At 48.4% G+C, this 21,326-nt stretch overlaps 1 protein-coding gene across 1 annotated transcript; it reads right to left on the bottom strand.

The window, feature by feature from the left end:
* Nucleotides 1–15,574: 15,574 nt before the first annotated feature.
* On the bottom strand, nt 15,575–20,957 carry HHEX (hematopoietically expressed homeobox). The gene is made up of 4 exons (XM_050899077.1): nt 20,576–20,957; nt 18,765–18,943; nt 18,458–18,508; nt 15,575–16,820 (listed from the first exon to the last, which is right to left on the bottom strand). The coding sequence occupies exons 1-4, from the start codon at nt 20,955–20,957 to the stop codon at nt 16,587–16,589; spliced, it is 846 nt and encodes a 281-aa protein (XP_050755034.1). The 3' UTR covers nt 15,575–16,586.
* Nucleotides 20,958–21,326: the final 369 nt, after the last annotated feature.

The following is a 21,326-nucleotide window of genomic DNA, read 5'->3' as shown; positions in this document are numbered from 1 at the left end:
GATATTTAAAAAAATAAATACAGCAGAAATTAGGCCTGCAGATTTCAACCTACAGTGTTTTGAGGTACTTTATGCCATATCAGAGGACCATACTAGACCTCACCATGTAACAAAACCAATGTGTTTTATTTCATTTATTTCAGCCTAAGCTGACAAGGATGTAATTGTATCTGTTTCTCAGTCCTTTCAGGTGCCTGGGTAAACAGTAAGCATTTACAAGATCGAGGCACGTGGGGAGCAGTGTCTCTCACTGTTGAATTAGAAAAGCAAAGTAAAAATAACTCTTCTGCATTAAACAGATTGGCTTTAAATTTTGAACAAATCTGAGTGTTTTTTTAATTGAAATCTGTAAAACAGCCTGATGACTCCTCCTTTACTCTTTCTGAGTATGCCTGAGATTATAACCTTAATCTAGGTTTATAACTTTAATCTAAATCTTAATCTAAGAATGTCTCTTCCTTCGATTTTCTGACTGGAAGACTGAGCTGTGTTATAACAGGGATGAGACATCGCTGACAGTCACATTTCCAGGAGCAGGCCAGGATGGCTTTGTCCGCCACTGAGACAGGGAAGGATTTTATTCTGAAATTCAGTGGATGCAGTTAGGTCAATGCCAAATACTTTTGAAAATCTCATCCTAGTCAGGGTATTTCATCTTCTGTTTTGCTATATTAGGTATTATATATTATATAATATAGGTATTCTGTATTAAACGTAGAGATTTGTTTTTTGGTGCTGCACTTACGCCATCTAAATGGCAGTTATGTAAATAATACACTGGCCAACCAACATGCTGGCCTGTCCACTAATAAGTATGCCACCAGCAGCAGGCGTTGTGTGGGAAATGAAAAGGGACAAGGAGTGGAAAAAGAAGCTGTGACTTTAGTGCAGTTCCTTTTACCCCCTCCAGTGATCTCTTTAAGGAGAACATGATGCCTGTGAGAACAGAAGACTAAATTTGATGAGTTAGGAGAGTTCTTCCTGCCCTTGGTTTTTGGGTTTTTTGGGTGCCTCCACCCACACCATCGTGCCATTAAAGCTGTGGCCAGGGCAACCCTGAGAACTGTGCATGTGAACAGGAGCATCTTCAGCAAGTTAGAGGATTTCAAAGCACAACCTTCACCATCTCTGTTAGCAACATTAAAACTATGAGTTCCCCCGCTCCAGAAAAGTCAGAAAATAGAGACAAGCACATTTGTTCTACACATCACATAGGTTCTTATTTGCATTCAGAGTCTTCTAGTCCTTTAGCTGCACATTTTCTAATTTTTCTTTGACAATTTCACAGTTACAGGGTCTTTGGATTTTTTTTTTTAATGAAAGCTCAGCTTATCGCACAACAGCAAGAACTGAGGCTGAAAATGAACTCTAAAACCTGGTGCAATAAACAGTGCATTATGAAGAGTGGGCGACACATCTGTTGTGCGACCCTGGGCAAGTCCATGTCTCTTTGCTCCCTTTCCACTGAGTAAATAGATGCCAGAGGGGCAACTCTCTGTGTACCAACCTCACACATGAAAGCTGCTGAGACAGTGAGATCACAGAGACCTTTGCTTTGGTGTCATCATCCTGGAAAGACAGAAGTACTGAATCAAAGGCGTCAGGTCTTTCATGTGAATAAAGTGCTGATCCCACAAGCTCGGAGGCCTCTGCTGACTGGCACTGCCGAGCACAGAAGAGCTGCCTTCACGCCTGGTCAGCAAACAAAAGGTGCTGTTCCAGTGGTCCCAGAGGCTGATGCCACCTCTGCAGGTTCCCATGAGAATATGAATCTCTACGCTAGCACAAGTGCTAACCTCAACCCACCACGCAGGTAATTTTGCCTTGATAACGACCCAGCAACATGAGTTATATTAGAGAATTGGTAGCTCCAACTGGTAGACCTGGGGCACAGGAACAAGGCAGCTACCTAGACTTGTCAAACATATACCATGCAAGTTGGTGTAGGTAGGAGGGAAGCTCTTTTTATCGCTTTTAGATGCACAGATGATGCCTTTTCCTAGCCGGAGGAGGACTGCAGGACCGCTCCCCACCCCCCGAACATCTTTTCCCCTCCTCCCAGGCCCTGCAGGGAGGAAGGGCTCCCTGCCACCACTCCCCCCCCAGCTGCCACTGCATCCAGCTAGGGCAGAGCCTCTGCACCCCTGGGGACAGCGCAGAGGGCGGAAGGGTGGGCCCAGGGAAGGAAAGAGTGGGTGGACTGCAAGTAGGCACAAATACGTATGACTCTCCTCCCACCTTCTAGTGGGTCTTACTGGGGAAATTGCTTTATTTCCCTATCTTCTGCTCTCCCCAAAGCAGAGGGAGAAATTAAAGCCCTGTCGCTGAAATCGCCACTGGTCGAAGGGAAGGATTATCGTACCCTCGGGCTGGTGATGGCTGAACACTATCAGCAAGGACAGGACTGGCCAGGAACAGAGATAAGTGGCAACCGAAGTTCTTAAAACAGATTATGTCCTCAGGTTTTTGACATCTTCATAGAATATGAGCTGTCAGTGCTGGAATTGTTTTTCCTTCTGTTTTGGTGGGGGAAAAATTCATTTATGCCTATAAAATAAAAAGCATTGTTTTCAATCTCCTGAGCAGCTGATTTCCCACTTACTTTCCCTACCAAAAGCCAGTCGCCAAAGGTAAATGCTTGTTTTACCTATGCAGATGCTGACATTGGCTTCAACAGGATCAACCGAAAAAAAAGGAAAGAGAATGGGCAGGATGAGTTGTGCTCTTTCCAAGTCAGTGGCGTGATTGTCCTTGCACTTCTGGAGACAGGACAAAGTTCAGGTTTGACTGGAAATTCTGCAATTCATTTCATTTAGATAATTGTAAAAATGTGCCAGACTTCCTAAATAGACACACATTTCGTATTTCTAATGGAGTTACTACACTGAACACAGAGTCTGTTGTGCAACTAACTCACTAATTATCCAACAGAGCTTCAGCCAGTCCTGCAGGAAGCCATTCACCTGCCAGTGTGGGTGAGGGACCAAGCACTGCATGTTAGAGTAGCCCTTCTTACTGGTATTGCCTTTGTCTTTTTATTACTATTTTACCGATTTTGATAAAACTAGTAAAGCTCTCATTCTGTAAGCAGAGCCTGATGAAGTGAAAGGTATCACAGGAGAAACAGAAATCCCTAGCTCTTTTTTAACTCCTCGGGCAGTCACAGCTATCCCAGCAGTGCTGCAGCCTTGTCAGCGGGTCAGTGATACACTATCCACTTCTAAAATCAAGAAGAAAGAAGGAGGTGAATTAGAAATTAATGGTAAATAGTTTTGCTGCATTTATAACAAGACTTGATGTAATGTGGACTTTACAAGAGGAGTGTAGCACAGCATTTGTATAACTTGAGAATCGGCCCTGTTCCAGAGGAATGGTTGGAGCCATTTTGTACCTGGGCTTCCATCATCTCAGACAATGGAGGTGGCTTTCATCGTCTCCAACACATTTATAGCTGGGCCTGTGAGTACATCAGCTCTTCCCAGTGGAAATGGCAAGTAATACAATAGAAGTCAGTAGGACTAATGACATTCCCAATGCAGATCTTCTGAGCCCAGGGTACTTGGCACTGGCTTACCCACGTTGTCTGTAAGAGTTGGGGTGCAGGGTAATGTGTTGCCCATTCTCACAACCTCACCTGGGTAATAGCACACACCTGGAGAGGGTTTTAGAGCTAGAGGATCCTCTGGAATCATCTTATCTGGTCAGCAGAGGCCATATAATTTGGTCCATTTCAGCTTTGCCATTTTGTGTGGAAAACCTTTTTTCTTGCTACCTGTTCACAAAAAAAAAAAAAAAAAAGTCCAAGCAAAAAAGAAAAAAAAATCCCTACAGAGAAGAAACTGAAAATAAGGGAAGAAATGGAAGTCCAGCGGTACTTTTAACTCCAGCTTCAGCTACGTTGACAGAAAGAGTGCAGTATTTAGATAACTTTTGGCCACTCGGTCAATTTAAGCTATTTTTGTACCATCAAAACCTGATTTATAGTCTGGAACTTATCTACTGTAATACAGCCAAATGAACTTTAAAGATCAACCTGTTATAAGATGACCAAAACCAAAGGTTTTAAGGAAATGACAACTGACCCCTCTCCATAGCAGCACAGTGCTACAAGAGGCAGCTGTAATGGCATAAATGGACGGTTTATCAGCTTTCTGCCAGGGACTGACAAAATCATGTCAAATGAGGCATTAAAGCCCTAGTTTTGAAAACTGTGATAAATACCAGCTAATCTACTGACATAATATATAGTGAGTCAAATATTTAGTTTTGCATTAAATCTAAATCCAACATTAGAGCATTTCCTCTTGATTAAAAAGGATAAAATGTAGATGTTATTTTATGCTCCAGTTCCCATGTCTAATTAATGCTCAACATTCAGAGCCATTTCTGACATTACAAATGTATTAGCAAACATGCCAAGGAAAGGGGGGAGGCACAAGGGAAACAAGTGCAAAATCTATATGCTTAATTCATATTCCTCCATTTGCAGTGGCGAATACGTTATTGCAGAGACTATTTGCAGACACTTGCCCTGCCAGTGAACAGCTAACTTCCCTGATTGCTTGTATAAACAGTCTTCTAGATCTGGAGACAGACATTGTAAGAGAGCACATAGCTAATTTAATTTTAGTATCATTAGGAATTAAAAGCAGGACATTAATAGACTCACAGTAAATGTTGGCTAGGCAATATAAGCATTGAATGATATGACTATTAAAAGCCTTAATATTTGTGACTGATCATATGAAAAGGTTTGTCAGAAAGTTTATTATCTTGGGAATAAGATGTACCTAATTAGAGAAAAGATTACTGCTGAGATAAAATAAAACACTTCAGTGTTTTTGTATCATATATTACTGATCTTAATGGGCATGAGGAAATTCTGCTTTTAAATGTATATATATTTATAGGCTAGTTAATTACCTACTCATATCTAGAAATACAATGAGACAAATCTTCACAAATCACTGAAATATCTTCATTCATTATGCATTATATTACCAGCATTATGCTTTAGCTTACTCTTGGAAGGCAGAAGTTTGAGAAATGTGTTTTATTGCCAAATACTATGACTTCAGACTCTTGTAGTTTCAAAATACACTGCACTGTAATTGCTCCTTTTCTAGAGAACATGTTTTAGAAAGCTTAAATGCAATCCAGTGCTGTGTAAGACAGCATGAGCTCAACTCAAATGAAAAAGGAATAAAAGACACAAAATAAGTAATCACCTACCACTTTCATTTTAGCAAATGTGTTGATTTATTGATTAGGAAAAAGGTCTCTCTAGGCTGACATTCCTAGGTAAGTCTGCCACATAAATATTAAGTGCAACCTGCGGGATTTGGTATAGCTCATGCTACCAGAGAAATAGTCCTTCATACTCTGAAAATAAAGTGAAAAATCACTGAAAATAAACACAGAAGAAAAAAAAATAAAACACAAAACTAAGGAGAGCTTAAAAAGATGGACTTCAGAATTAAATACTTATTATATTGAAGAAAATTACACCCTGATTCTTCTCCATCATTCTATTCTGCAAAGGATTCTTGTAAATGTATAGCCATGTATCAGCATGTGTCCTTCAGGGTGCAGGTTAGAAGATATTTGACATTTAAGAAGCTGCATGAACTTTAATGCCAGTCAAACGCCTCAAAAGTTGTTTACCAACAGCAGCAAGACAGCCTCCTCCAGTGCATGGGTCTGTAAGGGGGAGGAGATTGCACACAGAAGTGGTATTCTTATACAACTCACTCTTTTGGTGGGTAGTTGCTTTTATTCAGTTTCCTCAGTTTCTTATTTCAAAACCACAAAGACCTTAAGCAGAATGATAGTTCAGAACAGTTCTGCAAATACTTGGCCCTGGGCACCTTCCTGAGCTGGCTACTCCCAGAGCTTCTCTCTGCAGGACTTCCTACCATACAGGGCTCTGCTCAGAGGAGAGCTCCCAGGCTCCCATTTCCACCAGGATGGCTCTCCTGGCCTGCTTAGGAAGTAGGAAGTCAACCCACTGTTGATAGGAGCTATCACCAAGAAATGCCTTTGAATCAGTGTTTAAAATGGCTTAATTGTTCCTGTAAACAAATCACAGCCAAATTTGCTATCATTCCAGAAACTGCAATGGTAAACCAAGTTACACCAGCTCTACCCCTTCCGAAAATGGGTTTGTGCTATTCAAGCCTAAGAATGGTTTCAGCACCATTTTGGACAGACGGGTTGATGACAATAACACTGGCATAACAAGACTTGTCTGGCTTGACAGTACGAGTGAGTTATGGAGTAGCTCTACACAGCTCCTACTCTTTCTGCCCAATTCCACAGTCAATACAGAGCGGTGCAGGACTGAGACATCCCCCTCCCCAAACCCTAAAAAGGCAATAGCCAGTCTAAAAGAAACGGGGGGGGGGGCGGGGGGACGGGGACGACAACCCGGACCCTGAGTAGTTTTGCAGTCTGAAAGATGTAAATCGACGTTGTCTTACTGAAAAGTGGTTTTTGTCTTTTTCATGCCACTGTTTGTATTACCACATAAAATACCTTCTGGCACTTACCATAACATTAAGGAAGACTCCCTGTGAATGCCCTAGAATTTGGGGTTGATCTCATAATTTATATCAATGCCTCATGCAGAATCCGTTTGCCAATTTACATAACCTCACAATGCAACACTAGCGGTTTCATTTGCATTGCATTTTGCACTTCAATTCAGGTACCTAAAAACCTAAGTAACAGGCATACAGGTAGTTTGGGAGCTACTGATGTATGGGAACTTAAAGTTATAATAGAAAACTATTGGAAGGTAATAATTATATTTCCTGAGAAGTTTGGATGCATGTGCTCTAAGGTTGGGGAACTGGCATCTTTCTTCATCAGTGCTACGTGCTTTTGTTCCTTCTTCATATTTGGACAGTCATCTTTGACTTCAAAGAGACTGTAAGTGGTACACAGATTGGCACAGAACGAGAAACAGCCATCAGTGGGAATAAGCCCGAAACCTGGGAAGCCCTGGTGTTACTGAAATTTGTTCTAAATTATTTCTCAACTACTAATATCTACCATTACCCCTTTGTGAAGGGGGCGGGGGGGGGGGGGGGGGGGGGGGAAGCAATTCTTCCTTTATCTCTCATTCTGGAACTTGATTCATAACCTCTTGTTACATCTTTGCACTGAGAGGAAAACATGTCTAGCTCCTTTCGAGAGTTCATCAAGTTCTTGTGACTGAAGTCACATTGCTCGCAAGAACGAAGAAATTCATCCCAGACTCCTTCTTCTGCAAGGAAACCAGCTGTCTTTCTATGAACTGGTCTAAAAACAAAACAAACAAACAAAAGTACGCAAGGAAGCAGAACTTTTGCCACGTAGATTTTGGAAAGGGCTTCTCACATTACTGTATAACCACTGACTGATCACCTACCTTTTCTGGTACAGTCATCCTGCAAAATGAAGATGTGTTCACCTGGAAGAATGTGTTCATGTGATGTTTGGAAACATAAAATGTCACACGTTACTAGCAGTGCTTATGTCAGTAGTGCGCGCACGCGCAGGGTGGCATATAGAATCTGGGAGGTGCTATGCAAAGCCCTCTATCAGCAGCTTCCAAAATAACGAGGCCAGGCACAGGACGAGTCATCCTTGCTGCTCTGGCGTCTCCAGAGCACGGTTGCCTTGTGCTGCCATGTTGGCGTCTATAGCATCTTCACAGCATGGGGCTTCTTCCTCCACAGGGATGCCAAATGCTGTCTTGGTTTACATTTATCCTTAAAACAATCTCTGTTTTGTGCCAGGCACTGAACAACTTCTTACATTTATATTTGAAACAGCTTTAATGTCAAGAAATTGTGATTTTCTTCTTCCATCTTCCACTCTGTTGATAAGGTTTGAATATTTAGACGAAGCCTTAAAATATTTAGAAGTTTACAGTTCATTTAAGCAAACATAAAAACACATTTCATATCCTTCTTCGTCTTTACATACCTGGTGCATGGTAGTCATTCAAGATCTCTCACATGGAGAAAGCTTACTCGGATGCTAAAAATATCACATGTTTACACTTGTAAATCACCATTAGCAAATGATTTTCCTAATGCTTTAGACAATATAGTAGCAAAGTGCAGCTGCTTCAGCCAGAATGGTATTTTAGTGATTTTTAAGAACTTAATGAGATCAGGTAATTGACTAGTGAAGCTAAAAATTTTACCTTCAATTAAACAATCAACAGCTCCGTACATCAACATAATCATCTTCGCCCCTCCACCTCTCTGTTATCAAATCAATATGTGGGTAGCAGTTGTCTAAGAAACCACTTCCTCTGTGCTTCTAAACCAGTGTTCAGGACCCATTTTAAAGCATTTATTCAATCAGTCTGGTGTAATTTGCAAATAATGGAAAGTATGTAGTAATGCAGATTCCATAAGCAACTAAGGAAAAATAAGGCCTTAATTCATTTGTTATTTAATGGCATTATTTATCCTACATTTGTTCGGGTGCAACCAACAAATAACTTAATACTCTACATCTTAAAATATCGTCATGTGTGCTTCAGTTGGCAGTGCTAGATGTATTGATTATATATATAGGAAATAAGATTGTACAGGTCATGTTGATGAATCATGCGATTGATAGTTCAGGAGACAGTCATGAGGCAAAAGCATTATATTTGAAAATAAAAATGCACAAGAACATACAAGAATTTTGTCAGGAAACCCCTTCCAAAGGCTATATTACAACACAGCAATCTCATTTTGGAGTGGTTGATAATGAATCAATATAAACCTCCCTCCCCACCCACAACTGTGAGTGTAAAAGATATTTATTACTTGACGCATAGGGAGCTTCTGCTGTCTAGCAAACGATTCTGAAATGGAGCAGTCGTATCCCACTGCACATTACATTCAGAGGAGTTCTGGTGTCGTGTCACCCGCAGGCATCTGTAGCATAATTCTCTTCTCTAGCAAAAACGTTTGTTTCCATCTGCAGGTAGCATATATTTTGTTACAGCAAAAATACCAGGCAATGGTTAAAAAGGGAGAAAAACTGCAGTGCAACGTGGAGATGTTAACAGGTAAATTAGTGACTTTCCAGTGTAAGGTTTTTTTAATTAAGGCATAAATATATTCTAATATATGCTGATATTCACCACCTGCACTTCCTGCGAGTACGCCCTGACCGCCCAGACACTCCCAAAGGTTTGAGGGGGAGGAGGTAGCTGGTGGAGCAAACCAGTGCCGAGCATGAGCAATATTCATTATGAGAGTAGCACTGGCAGAAAATGGGTGTCTTTTATTCAGCTATTGCAGCGTCAGCATTGTCTTCTCGTACCACAGTATGGGAAACTGTGAACAACATGAAGACTACCTGCATGCAGCTCTGACCGAGATTTTCAAAAGTGACTAGTGATCTGATTGGCTTCAATCCTCAGCTTCCCAAAAAGAGTTACCATAAAGGGGCATGATTTTGGGGAAGTCCTGTACCTCTCCTGCCTGCTCACAGAGGCGAGATCCAGGTGGCAGAGCCTGCCAAGAGCGGCCGTCTCTGCCGCTGCCGCTGTCGCTGCTGCTCCACTGAATGAAATTAGGCTGCTTCACTTGGGGCAAGATGCTCATAAACCTGGGGGGGAGGGGAGCATTGCACCAAGGAGACAATATTGTACCAGGCGCAATACCGGTGACTGAGTCAACGCTGCCTGTGTCAGCCTCCGGGGCCAAAGCCAGAGAAATGGGCTTAGCTTGGCAGGGCAGACCCCATCTGTCTCCTGGGGGGGGTGCTGACCACTAGGTTATCCAAAAATCTTACCGGGGTGGAAAGCTACAATCTGGTCCCTGCCAGACTGCCAGGGCAGTCTTTACCAAAACAAACTTTACCCAAGCCAATCATTTGGCAAATTTGTCTTTGTCATTTGACAAACTTCAGAAGAAATTCCTGGTTTGCTCCACTGCCTGCACCAGGATGCCACAGGGGCTTCAGAGCCACCGTCCCATCCCGCTCTCTTTGCCTCTGAGCCCCTGAAGCCTCTTTTACTCACAGCACAGCTCCTCTTCGGCTGTTCCCACCCTGAATTATACAGCTCTGTGTTTGTTTTCAGCCAACAGAGCAACTCATTCACAGTTCCTGCCCACATCTAACTGGCACTGACATGCTCAGAGCCAAATTTAATCCGCTGTCTTACTAGCCAAGGAGCCCAGAACCAACCAACTCAACTCCCTCAATTTGCAAAACTTTCTCCGACATACCAGCAGAGCTCCGACACCCATCAGTCAAAATGAACCAAGTTAGTGCAGACCTTTTCTTTAAAGTGTTACCATCCTTTAAACTGCTTACATTAACTTGGGCTATTTTCATTCAAGGTAGGTTTGGAAACGGCTCCCCTCGCAGAACCAAAGGGGTCTGGTGACGACTGGGAGGCCAAGTCCCTGGAGAGCAACCTCGGCCACTGGCCCAGCCTTTTGCAGAACTGGGTCTTTCTATACCTTAGGTCTACAACAGGTCTGAGCTGCTCTCTGATTGACTCTGTGTGCTAGATTAGGTTTTTGGCTGGGTAAGAGGGTTCCTTCTTACATAGAGAAGGAAGTGGAAGAACTGATGTGTATAAAGCAAAGTTACTTCTTCCCCTTTTAACCTGTGATCTTTATCCTGATAGCTGCAGTAAGTCATTGAGACACAATTGCATGGTAGCGGACAGTCCTGACTCATTTTAAAACGGCTGTACCCTCATGTGGGTGTATCCCAGGACAAGTACTCTCTTTCAGTACGTCTAGACTAGGATAAAAGTTGTGTTTTTAACGATATTAACTAACGCAGCTTGACTAACACGTTTTGAAACCTTGCATAGATAGGACAAGTCAAATGCTAAAAGGTGTTAAAAAGTGTTTTCTAAGTCATTCTAAAAATACAACTTTTATACCTGTCTAGACAATGACAGAATACTTTTTAAAATGACATGCCATGCTCATGGGAAGTCCCACTGCAACTGTCAAGCAGAATTATAGCATAGGAAATTATCAATAAGAAGTTTCTCCACATAGGTCTTCAAAGCAATGGCACAGATTGACATGCGGGGAAAGCCTCAAGGCCTTGTCTAGACTACAAGAGAAAAAGATCCTTTTTTCAGTAGATTTAGTTCAGTCAGGCCCTCTTTTTTCAAAAGCAAAACTTACTAGAAGTCTACTAAGATCATCATCTGCTCACTTTTAGCAGGTCATTGTCTGGGCTCCTGGCTGACTGTAACTCAGCCTGCTAAAATCATGTTAAAGGTATGGAGCTCTATGTGTTTGTCAGATGGGATTTTTAGTCCTTAAATAAGCTTGATTCAATTAGGTCTCCTGGAAATGGCCCCTTCCCTAAGGCTGATGAGATGGCAGCTCATTTTCCATGCCCATTCAATCTTTTAACCCAAATAATTTGCCTACATTGTACCAGCAAACGCAAAGTTCAATCTATCTTTAGCATTAGTATTTCTAGCTGTGAGCACCGACTCATTTCCTACAGGCCACCAGACTGCAATTGGTTTTGACTTTGACTTTGTTTTTACTGAAAGGTACTCAGACAAAACCCTCGATTCCAATCTACTCCTTTAAACAGCTACTTGAAAATGTCTAGCCCACATGCATGCACACATACCCATTGTAATAACTGTCATCTTCTACAAAGCCAGCAGATAAATTCTTACTCGTTAATACATATCCTTACACTGTTTTGCTTCTACCAAACTGACTGGAGAGTGGACAAGTTAGAGTAACCGTTTCCCAGAATTGTACTAGCATCTTTGACATCTTAAACAATACTTTCAGGAAAGAAAAAAAAAAAAAATTAAAAAAGGGAACAAGTCACTACCACAATGGAAGAACAAGCATGAGCCCAGCCTGTCTGACCATTTAATATCAGGCCCTTTTTTATATGGAAAAAAAAATACTATTCTATTTATTATTAAGGCTTAATGACATGGGTGGGTATCAGTCTGGTAGGAAAAAAATCTACATCTCAATTAGTCCCATTAGAGATTATGTCTTTATGACATGGGTGGGTATCTGACATTCAGGGGAAAATTCGCAAGTCATCAACTCAATCGAAAGAGTCCACCAAATAATAATTTGCTGGTATAAGTCCAAGTGACCAAAATAACAGTCTGGACTTGCTTGAGATTCCCTGGGTTTAGTAGTCACTTGTCAATAGCTCTCAAACAATGGAGTTGTGAAATAGAGCCATTTAAGTTATCATGATGAGGCTTTTTCACGATTGTGTCAAGTTTTTTTGGCCTTGGCATGCACCACCTGAAATATTTTAGAAATACACATTGATTTCCTGTTTTGAATAAATAAGAAGAAAACAAATCTCCTATGCTCGTGAGGCCTGCAGCCAACAAAGTCCATAAATCAGAATAAGACAGAGATTCCACAGTCAGCGAAGGCTCTTTGGTAAGCAGTTGTTGTCACCTACAGACCTGGACAAAATCTTTCGGTCCTTGCTAGGCCCAAACCACCATTAAACGTTAACGGGAAGTTGATCTGAATCAGATCAGCGTGCTCTGACTTGCTGTTGACGCTTATTTCAGGTTTTCAGCACTATCTTGAAACTTTCTCATGTGCTAAAATAATGTCTTTAAAATCTTTTTTTTTAATATATACATAGCTGAAAGACAATAATACCCACGCACAGATTTTTTGTCTGTCTCATTTTTTTGTCCTGTGAGAAGACATCTAATAGCAGCTTTCTTCAGGGCCTAATATCATTTATCGTTGTCCACTAAACTGAGCGGTAAACCCTCCACTTACCCGATATGACCAGAGGAAGGTCCTTTTCAGTGAAAGCAAACAATTAGGAGCCCTAAGTTATTATTTCCTATTATTGTGCAATAAAAGAGGCTCAGGCCATTTCAGTGTGAAGGATTAAAGTGTCCAGGACTGCAAACATCGTGCAACCACTTTCCTCCTCCCCCCGCCCCCGTACACCGCGGAAGCACTCGAGGCTCCCTCGGCGAGCGCGAACAAGCTGCCCCACGCGTGTCCCAGCCGCGGGGGTGGACTCGCCCTGCCCCGCGCGTGGGCGGCCTCCGTGGACCAAGGCGGCGCCCGCCCGCTTCCACGGGTGACCCTGGCCGCCACTTTTGGGACGGGGCCTCGGCCGCAGCTCCCCCCCCCGCCCGGATCAGCCCGGGCATCCTGCGGGGCAGGCGGCTGTGCCCGCTCCGGGCCACGGCGGCCCCCGCGGGCCGGGGAGCCGCGCTGTGCGAGGAGTCAAAGTACATAGGCGGCTGGGTCGATATCCTAGTAGGCTAGAAAGAGTTCTGCATATCAAAGGCCGACGAACCTAATGACTAAAAATATAAGTACCTGACCCGGAGGATTAATCACACACTGTCAAGCTGAAATTGGTGCAATTCTTCCAATCATTAACGTTTTGCTTACAAAAATGTGCTTTTCTGTTTGTTTTTCTGCTAAATGATAACCATTTTCAAGTTGAATCGGCTGATAAAAAAGTCGAAAACAAGACGGGAGTTGTGCTGGAAAGGTCATACGTGCTAGTTCGGCATGAAATAGCCAACAGGCAAACAAATAGGAAAAAGCAAGGGGGCACGGAAGGGGCTCGAAGATTTTACCGAACGGTGTAAAGTGCTTTGGCTGTTTTTCTCCTGCCGAGGAGAAGAGACTGCCCGGGGAGAGCCGCTCGGCCGGCCCCGCCGTGGGCATCCCCGCGCGGGGCTCCCCCGCTGTGGAAACGGGCTTTTGGCGTTAGGCACGGCTGCTGGGGGGGCTATTTCTGACCGGCAGCTCAGCCCGCCCCCACCGGTGTGTTTTGCCCAGGTGCCGCGAAGCGGCGAGCCCCCCTACCCGGGTGGGTGGGCGAGCAAGGCCATTTTCACAGCCGAGCCTGGGTGACAGCGCTGTTGTCACCTGTCCCGACACCCTGGGAATCCACATCCTCGGCCCGGCGGCTGCAGGCGATGCATCTGCGCTCCCCACCTGCAGGGAGCCGCCAAATCCCCTGCTTTCCCGCTGGGAAAGCGCCTGGGTATCCCGAGCCCGGCTTTCCGGGACCACGTTACACCGGCTGGGACACAAACCCGAGCTGTGCCTCGGGCAGAGCCCCCACCCGTGCCATCGCATCGGGCCGTGCAAGTCTTTAAGCGCGGCTGGCTCCCGGCTTGTCCCGGCCGCGGGATGCCGGCATCGCCCCGCGTGGAAACGGGGTTTACCGGAGTTCACCCAAAGCCCCGCACCCCCAGGCTGCCGCCTGTCGCCCACCCGTCGCGGGGCTCTGCCCCACGCGTGTTCCCGTCCCCGCACGAAAACACAGCCGTAACACGAAGCCGCCCTGAAGAGGTAACGCCCGTTTCGTGCTCCCTGATCTCGGTCGGGAGAAACAGACGAGCAGGAAAAATGGAAGGGCAAGGGCCGGGACGCCCCTTCCCGAGCGCCCCGCGCCCTGCTCCCGGCACCCCGCCGCGGCTCCCGCGGCTCAGCCCCGGAGACTCACGGCGGGCTGTTCCCGCCCCCGTCCCCGTCGGGACCCTGGCTGAGACCCGCTTCAGAAACACTGAGCGAGGGGGAAATGCGAAGGATGGTAAAGCGTTTTCCTCCTCAGCGGAGCGCCGCTGGACGCTTTCTGCTGCCGACGGCGATTTCCTCGCCTTGCGCGCACCGGGGCTTGCGGGGCCGAGGCGTCGGCCACAGGCTTCTGCCTTTTCCCAGCGTGCACGAACAGGTGGCAACGGAACCTCCCCGTTTACTTTGTTTTCGGGCCCCGTTCACGAAGGCAGTTTTAAAAGAAAAAGGCAGAGCTAAAGCCATTCAATTGTTCAGAAGACTCAGCTGCTGTTTCTCGAAGCATTAACCCGCTCATACGCGACGCACCGGCTGCCCTAAGGGCCGTCCCCCCTCGCCAGTGAAAATGGTCATTTGTTGCTCCCTAAAATCCTTTCCTGGCACTAAAAGCCTCCGTGGCACCCGGCCGCGGGCAGGTCCCTGTCCCCTGGGCGCTCGCCGCGGCGCCCGGGCGGGACTGAAGACGCCGGACGGTGCGGGCTGGCCCGCGCGGGTGCCCACCCCCGGGATGCCCGGTCCCGGGGGCATTTCCCCGCACCCCCGGGTTCCGCGCTCCTTCCCCGCGCCCCCGGGCCGGCATCATTTCGGAGAAAGGCCGATGAGTAACCACTGTTGACTCAGGCGGGTCAGCGGCTGCCCCGGCTGGGGTCGATGCCCGTCCCCGAGCAGGCACCGCCGGCACCGCTCCTCCTCCAGCCCAGGCCCTCTCGCCCCCCGCCCCCCCGCCCCCGGGTCGGGGCGACTCGGGGGTAAACAGCTAGGCTTCCACCAGGCTGTCCTCCTCCCGCCCCAGAGCCCTTTCCCGGGCGGGCAGGGGTACAGGCAAAACCGAAACGCGGGATATCAGGCTGAAAAACAGCAAAAAAATAAGCAATGAACCCACGCGAGATCCCCGCAACGCGAGGGCGCCCAGAGGGCTGCAGGGTGGCCGGTGACCTGCACGGGACCGGAGGGAAAAGCCCGATTACAACACGCCTGGGGCACTGCTGGCGGGGGGGAGGTTTGGGATTTCTCCTGCCAGTAACTGGATGGCCAGCATGGCGGGTGGTGCAGAGCTTAGTTTTATTTCACAGACAAGTCCATCAAAAATTAAATACCAGGTTTTGCCTTTTTTTTTTCTAAACATCGAACAAATATGTACAAAATATGAACAACGTGAGGTATAAAACCGCAACACCTTTAAAGAAAACTAGTATGTACAGAAGCAGATACGTATGCAATAGGCATTATCTTCCCACGGCCGTGTGCCTCACTTATCCCCCACAGCTGATGCCAGTTTCTCTCCTGCAGCAGGGCCCTATCACTCCCCGCATTTTCTTCTCAAATACGAAATCTGTAAAAAACAGCGCTAGAGATTTTCAAGGAGAAAAATATGGGTTTTTTTTCCTGCAAATGGAATCATCCAGATTGCAAGGCAAAGTCCTCAAAAACCTGAGAAGGCACATTTCATCTCATGCAAGAGTAAAAATTAATCAGCCCAAAGACTCTACCTGATGAACGGAGGGATGTCTCGGTGGAGAGCACCACGGCAGGTAAAACGGTGTGAGCACAAGGCACTTGTCGGGATGGTCAAATCCCTCCCTGTTTCACAGAATGTGTTTCTCTGCTTGCAAAGGGCGTTTAAATTAATCTATTTAAACTACATTTGTTTACACATACAAAGGGCTTAGTCCTGCAATCCATACTCACTTCCACACTAGCTAGAAAGGAGTTTTGCCTGATCACCAACGGCAGCTGATTCAGACCCCCCATGAGTAAGGACAGGTTGCAGTATTATATTCCAGTTAGAACATCGATTAATGTACAAATATATCTTACAAATAATTAAATACAAACCATGTTCCTTTAACCAAATTAGAGATCTGCCAAAAATGGACTGTTTGCGGAAAATACATCTTTCTTTCTCTGCTTATTATAAAATGAGTCTACTTGGTGTTGTTTTTTTTTCTTTCAGTGGAACGGTGAAAGTTTTCTCCTGTAGCATAATATTCTTCCAAACCAGCCCCTGGTAAAGTGCAAGCCGAGTTAGGGTCCACTCTCCGCATGGGGCCGTTAGTGGGTAGGATTGTAATAGCCTTTATCGCCTTCAATGTCCACTTCTTGATCGGAGTCGTCGGAGACGTCTGACTCCAGGTCCTCCTGTGAGGCTGGCGAGGGGGTGTACTGCGAGCCATCCAGGGAGACCTCCTTACCCTTCTGCTCGGGGGTCAGGCAGCTCTCCGGCCTTTGGTCACCGTGACTGTCAGCACCTTCCACTTCTTCTTTTTTGGTGGCCTGGGGGTTCTCCTGCAAGGAAAGAAGCCTGCTTTATGCAGAAATACGGGCCGTGGAGCCAGGAGGCCTGGGAATTCCAGCTGCGCTGGGTGGGAAAACTGCCTTGGGTTTCTTGCAGGAAAAGGCAGGTGTCCTGCTACCTCCCCGGGCCTCCTGCCGATAAACCTGCCTGAGTGGGCCGGGGCCGGGTGAGGGCTCAGCCCCACGCAGGGGCTCGGCTCTGGTCCCACTCCCCGGCAGCCACAGGGGCCGCTGCTGTGAATAAGGCTCCTTGGCGATGGTTATCGCAGCCACTTCAAAAGAGTCAGGAGCTGCCAGAGCCCAGGAACCTCTGAACTTTTGTCTTTAGCAAAGCAAATGTTTATTATGAGTCTACAAACACCGACACACAGCTTCCTCCTGCCCTGATCTTTCTTTAATTACACCCAACAGCAAAAGGAGGGAGGCCGAATCCATCAGTGGCCCAAAAGCAAATGTGAAAAAATTACTAATTAAGCTAAAACTCAACATTAAAACACTCACCATTAAAAACAAACCAAAACAAAACAAAACCCCGTTTCCAAAGGCAGGAGTAGCCCTGTATCAGAAGCCGTCTGGGGAGCCCAGTTCTCTAAGGGGGCATGAAACGATACTCTTAAGAGAAAGCAGGCAGAGACACGTACCCATGATATAACCGTGCAGCCTCGGAGAAATGGATGCGACTGAATGAAAAGGAGGAAATGACTTAAAATGGCCGAGATCCCAAGCGAGCTCTCTGGACACCGCGGCATGGGTCGGGCCCCGCCGAGGAGGCACTGCCAGGGACCCAGCCTGCCTCTTGCCGGAGTAAAGGGATTTTATTAAAAAATCAACCGAAGCACGGGTTAAACCCGGTGAAAGGTCACAGAACAAATATATCTAGAGCGTGGCACTGTGATTAGTTTTATTATTTTTATATTAAAGGCTGATTTACCAGTAAAACTCGGCCATCCATGTCACACTTACTGAAGCCGGACTCGGGCCACAAAGCAGGGATTTTTCACAAATCTTTGAGCCAAGGGGCCTCAATCTGGCCGAGCCGGGCAGGATCAGGCCAAAAACCAGATTGATCTGCTTGAGCACAATTTCTAAGGGAAGGGAAACCGCTTCAACCTCGCAGCCTCATACACTGTAACTATTTGTAAACGAAAAGTAAAAGCTACTCAATTTTCCATGCGGCTCCTCAAAACAAGCAAGGCATTTGTACCTGCCTCTCCCAACGTTTGCAGAATAAATCGACTTGTGCTTATTAAGAGAGGGCGATTTAAAAGACCAGTAAATATTCTTCTCCAAAACAACTGCCTAAGTAATTTACTGACAATTACTTATCTTCTCCACGTTAATTGGCTAAACAACATATGGGTTTACAAAACAATTAGCGTGGAGTTTTAATAGGCGGTGTGTGAAAGCCAGGCATAATTGATATAGGAACTACATTAGGAGCTTTTAACGTTAGTGCTGCCTGAACGAGCCCTCATGGATTCCAGCATGACTATTTGTCTTTTTAATCAAGGTGAAGAGGTTAAACAGCCTTTCAGATGACTTCTGCATACAACCTGGAATAGGCGAGCACGGCGTAAGATAAGACAATTAAAATACTTATTTCTATAGAAACGGAAACATCCCCGTACCTGCTTTAGACGCCTCCATTTGGCTCTGCGATTCTGAAACCACGTTTTGACCTGAGCAACGACAACGAGAGAATGCACGGGGTAGTCTCGGAGCCGGTAAGCGCCCGGAGCCTTACCCGAGCCCCAAACAGAAAGCAAGAGCCATACCCCACCCCCCCGCCCCCCACCTCTCCGAGCCGGCCGGGTCCCCGGGAGCGGTGCGCCCACAGCAGCCGCACGGCGGGGGCCGGAGCGGGGCCGGTACCGCCGGCCCCGGGGGCTGCCCGGGGATGGGGTGCGGTTCCCCGGGGCGCGGGCAGGGCCTCACCTGCCTCTCGCTGAGCTGCAGCATCTTGGCCAGGCGCTTCCTCTCCGGCGGGGAGAGGTATTTCTGCGTCTCGAACTTCTTCTCCAGCTCGATGGTCTGGTCGTTGGAGAAGCGGACCTGCCCCCCTTTCCTCTTGTGCAGCGGCCGCTGGATGAAGGGGCTCCACAGCAGCGGCTTCCCTTCAAAGAGAGGCACAGCGCCGAGAGTCACCGGCCGGCCGGGGACACGCGTGCCCGTGGAGCCCCGGCCCCTGCCCGAGCCCGGGCCTGGAGGCGCGCCGGGTCCTGGGCCCTCTAATTTCCTTCGCCTGATTTTATTTCCCCCAGTTCCTAGTCTGATCTTTCGCCTCCTCTGATTTTTCACCTCCGCCGAACAGAGAGACCAGTTAAAGCCACTCTACGGGCTTTGGCAACATTTCCGTCAATGTGTTTCCTGTTGGTCTATCTCGCAAAGAAAAGACAGAAAAAAAAAAAAAAAGAAAAGACCTTTGCTTCCTTCTGCTCCTTCACTGCGATGCCCCAAAGAAACCGTCTCCTTTTCTCTGCACCAGTGCCCGGGTCCCCGCAGAGAGCGGGGACATTGCGGGGCTGGGCAGGGGGGATGCGCCGACACGAGGGCACGGGGCCCCCACTCGCTTCGGGCAAGAAGCGCCCCAAGCCCCCCACCCCCGGCCGGGGGCTTGCCCGCCCGTGGCCGCGGGGTGCCCGCCAGGCTCAGCCCCGGGCCCGGGGCAGCGGTGCGGGGCGAGGCGGTGCAGGCAGCGACACGTCGGGGAGCCAGCCCCGCTGCGGAGCGGCAGCCCTGTCCCGGGGCCGGAGGCTCTGGCCAGTGCCACTGAGTCACTCTGTTTGTCTTTCTGTCTTGCTGCCTGCACCCTTTGAAATTTGCTGCATTGTTTTTCAAGATTTTGCTTGCGTCAGGCTTTAGTAATTCTGGTGCAAAACACACTCAAAAAATAGGAAGCAACTGGTTATTTTAGCTGTCATAAAGTCACATCCCACACAGAGGAAATGAACAATATCAGAAAAACGGATCCCGGCTATCAGAAGTCGAGTGTTTCCTGAATTTGTCTGTATTGAGGATGTCGATAAAGTAATCAGCAATGTGCACGACTCCCGGGGAAGAGCCTGCTTCAGGCGGCCAGGAAAACACTTAACAGCTTCTGAAACCAGATTTACTCCTATCGAGAGCTCAAGGTTTCCTGTATGAACGGAAAGGGTCAGCCTCTTTCACTGCACAAATGTGGTGAGTCAGGTCCAGTTTTGCAATCACTAAGAACAAGTGCTGCAGCCCGGGCGCGGGGCTCAGCCCCCGCAGCGGGGACGCTTCCCCCGGCCGCGGGCGAGAAGGGGCCGCCGGGGCCCCGCCCCGCCCCGCCGGGGAGCCGCCGGGGCCCCGGCGAGCGGAGCCGGCCTCCCGACTGTTTTTCAAGTCATCCGCAGGAAAAGGCTGAGATCTGCCATGCGATCTCCCAGCACAATTAAAACTCCCCACCAAAACCACACGCGACATTACTAAGGACACTCTCAGAGTCACTTGGTTGAAGGAAAACAAATCTGAGTCACCGCGGCCGCGCACTGTGGTCTCGCTGCCAGCGCCGGAGCGCGGCGCGTCTTTAATTTACTGTAAATCAGACGGGGGCCGGAGGGAGACAGGGGGAGCGCAGAGAGGCGGCGGGGCAGGCGGGAAAGGGGGGCAGATTTCAGTCACTTCCCATTCCCCCCCAGCCCCCGACGGCGGGACGGGGTCGGGATGGGAGCGGCGCGGCGGCACCGGGGAGGGCGGCGGGGGGTGGGGGGGGCATGGCTTACCCAGGGGGTCCTGACGGATCAGGGCGTGCGCGTAGTCGCCGACGGCGCGGGGGAAAGAGTAGAGGGGCCCGGCGTAGGCGCCGGTGCCGTAGGTGGCGGCGAGGTGGTGGGAGAAGGCCGGGTGGATGGGGGTCGGCTCGTAGATGGGAGTCCGGTACGGGGACACCAAGCTGGTGAAGGAGGAGTTGGGCGACGGCAGCGTCGGCGGCGGCGGGGCGGGCAGGGAGTGGGGGGCCGGGGCGGCGGCGGGGCCGCGGCCCAGGATGTCCTCGATGTAGAAGGGCGTGGGGTGCGCGGGCTGGAGCAGCGGCGTGGGCGCGTACAGCGGGACGCCGACGCCCAGGGCCGCCGCCGGCGCCGCGCCCGGCGGCTGGTACTGCATGGCGCGGCCGCCGCCCGCGCACCCCCCCCCCGCGCCCCCGGCCGCCCCTGCGGAAAGCCGGCCCCGACCGCGGCGGCTGGGTGCTGGCACCGCCGCCGCGGGTTTCTCTGGGCTCGGGTTACCCTTCGATAGGTTTCTATTGGCGCGGGGCGGAGCCCGCGTGGTCCCTGTCCCCTTCCTGCCACGGCTCCGTCTAGCCAATGAGCCCGGCCAGGGAAGGGGGAAACCACCCCCCGCCGGCGAACGCTCCCCCCGCCTCCCCGAGCAAACTCCCCGCGGCGCCAATCAACCACCGCCGCAGCCCGGGGGAGCGCCGGCAGCGGGGCGGGAGCCGCAGCCCGCCCGGGCCCCGACGGCACCGCGCGGGGG

Source organism: Gymnogyps californianus, chromosome 6, assembly GCF_018139145.2.
Source record: "Gymnogyps californianus isolate 813 chromosome 6, ASM1813914v2, whole genome shotgun sequence".
Lineage (NCBI taxonomy): Eukaryota > Metazoa > Chordata > Aves > Accipitriformes > Cathartidae > Gymnogyps > Gymnogyps californianus.
Note: the sequence above shows the minus strand (reverse complement) of the source record. Positions and strands in the feature narration are given on the sequence as shown.

Bases quoted from the DNA above. Each gene is read 5' to 3' on its own strand.
- HHEX (XM_050899077.1), bottom strand. From the start codon at position 20,957: ATGCAGTACCAGCCGCCGGGCGCGGCGCCGGCGGCGGCCCTGGGCGTC. The intron at 18,944-20,575 runs GTAAGCCATGCC...CTCTCTTTGAAG, and splicing joins GATCCGTCAGGACCCCCTGG to GGAAGCCGCTGCTGTGGAGC. The intron at 16,821-18,457 runs GTACGGGGATGT...CTTTCCTTGCAG, and splicing joins AATGGAGGCGTCTAAAGCAG to GAGAACCCCCAGGCCACCAA.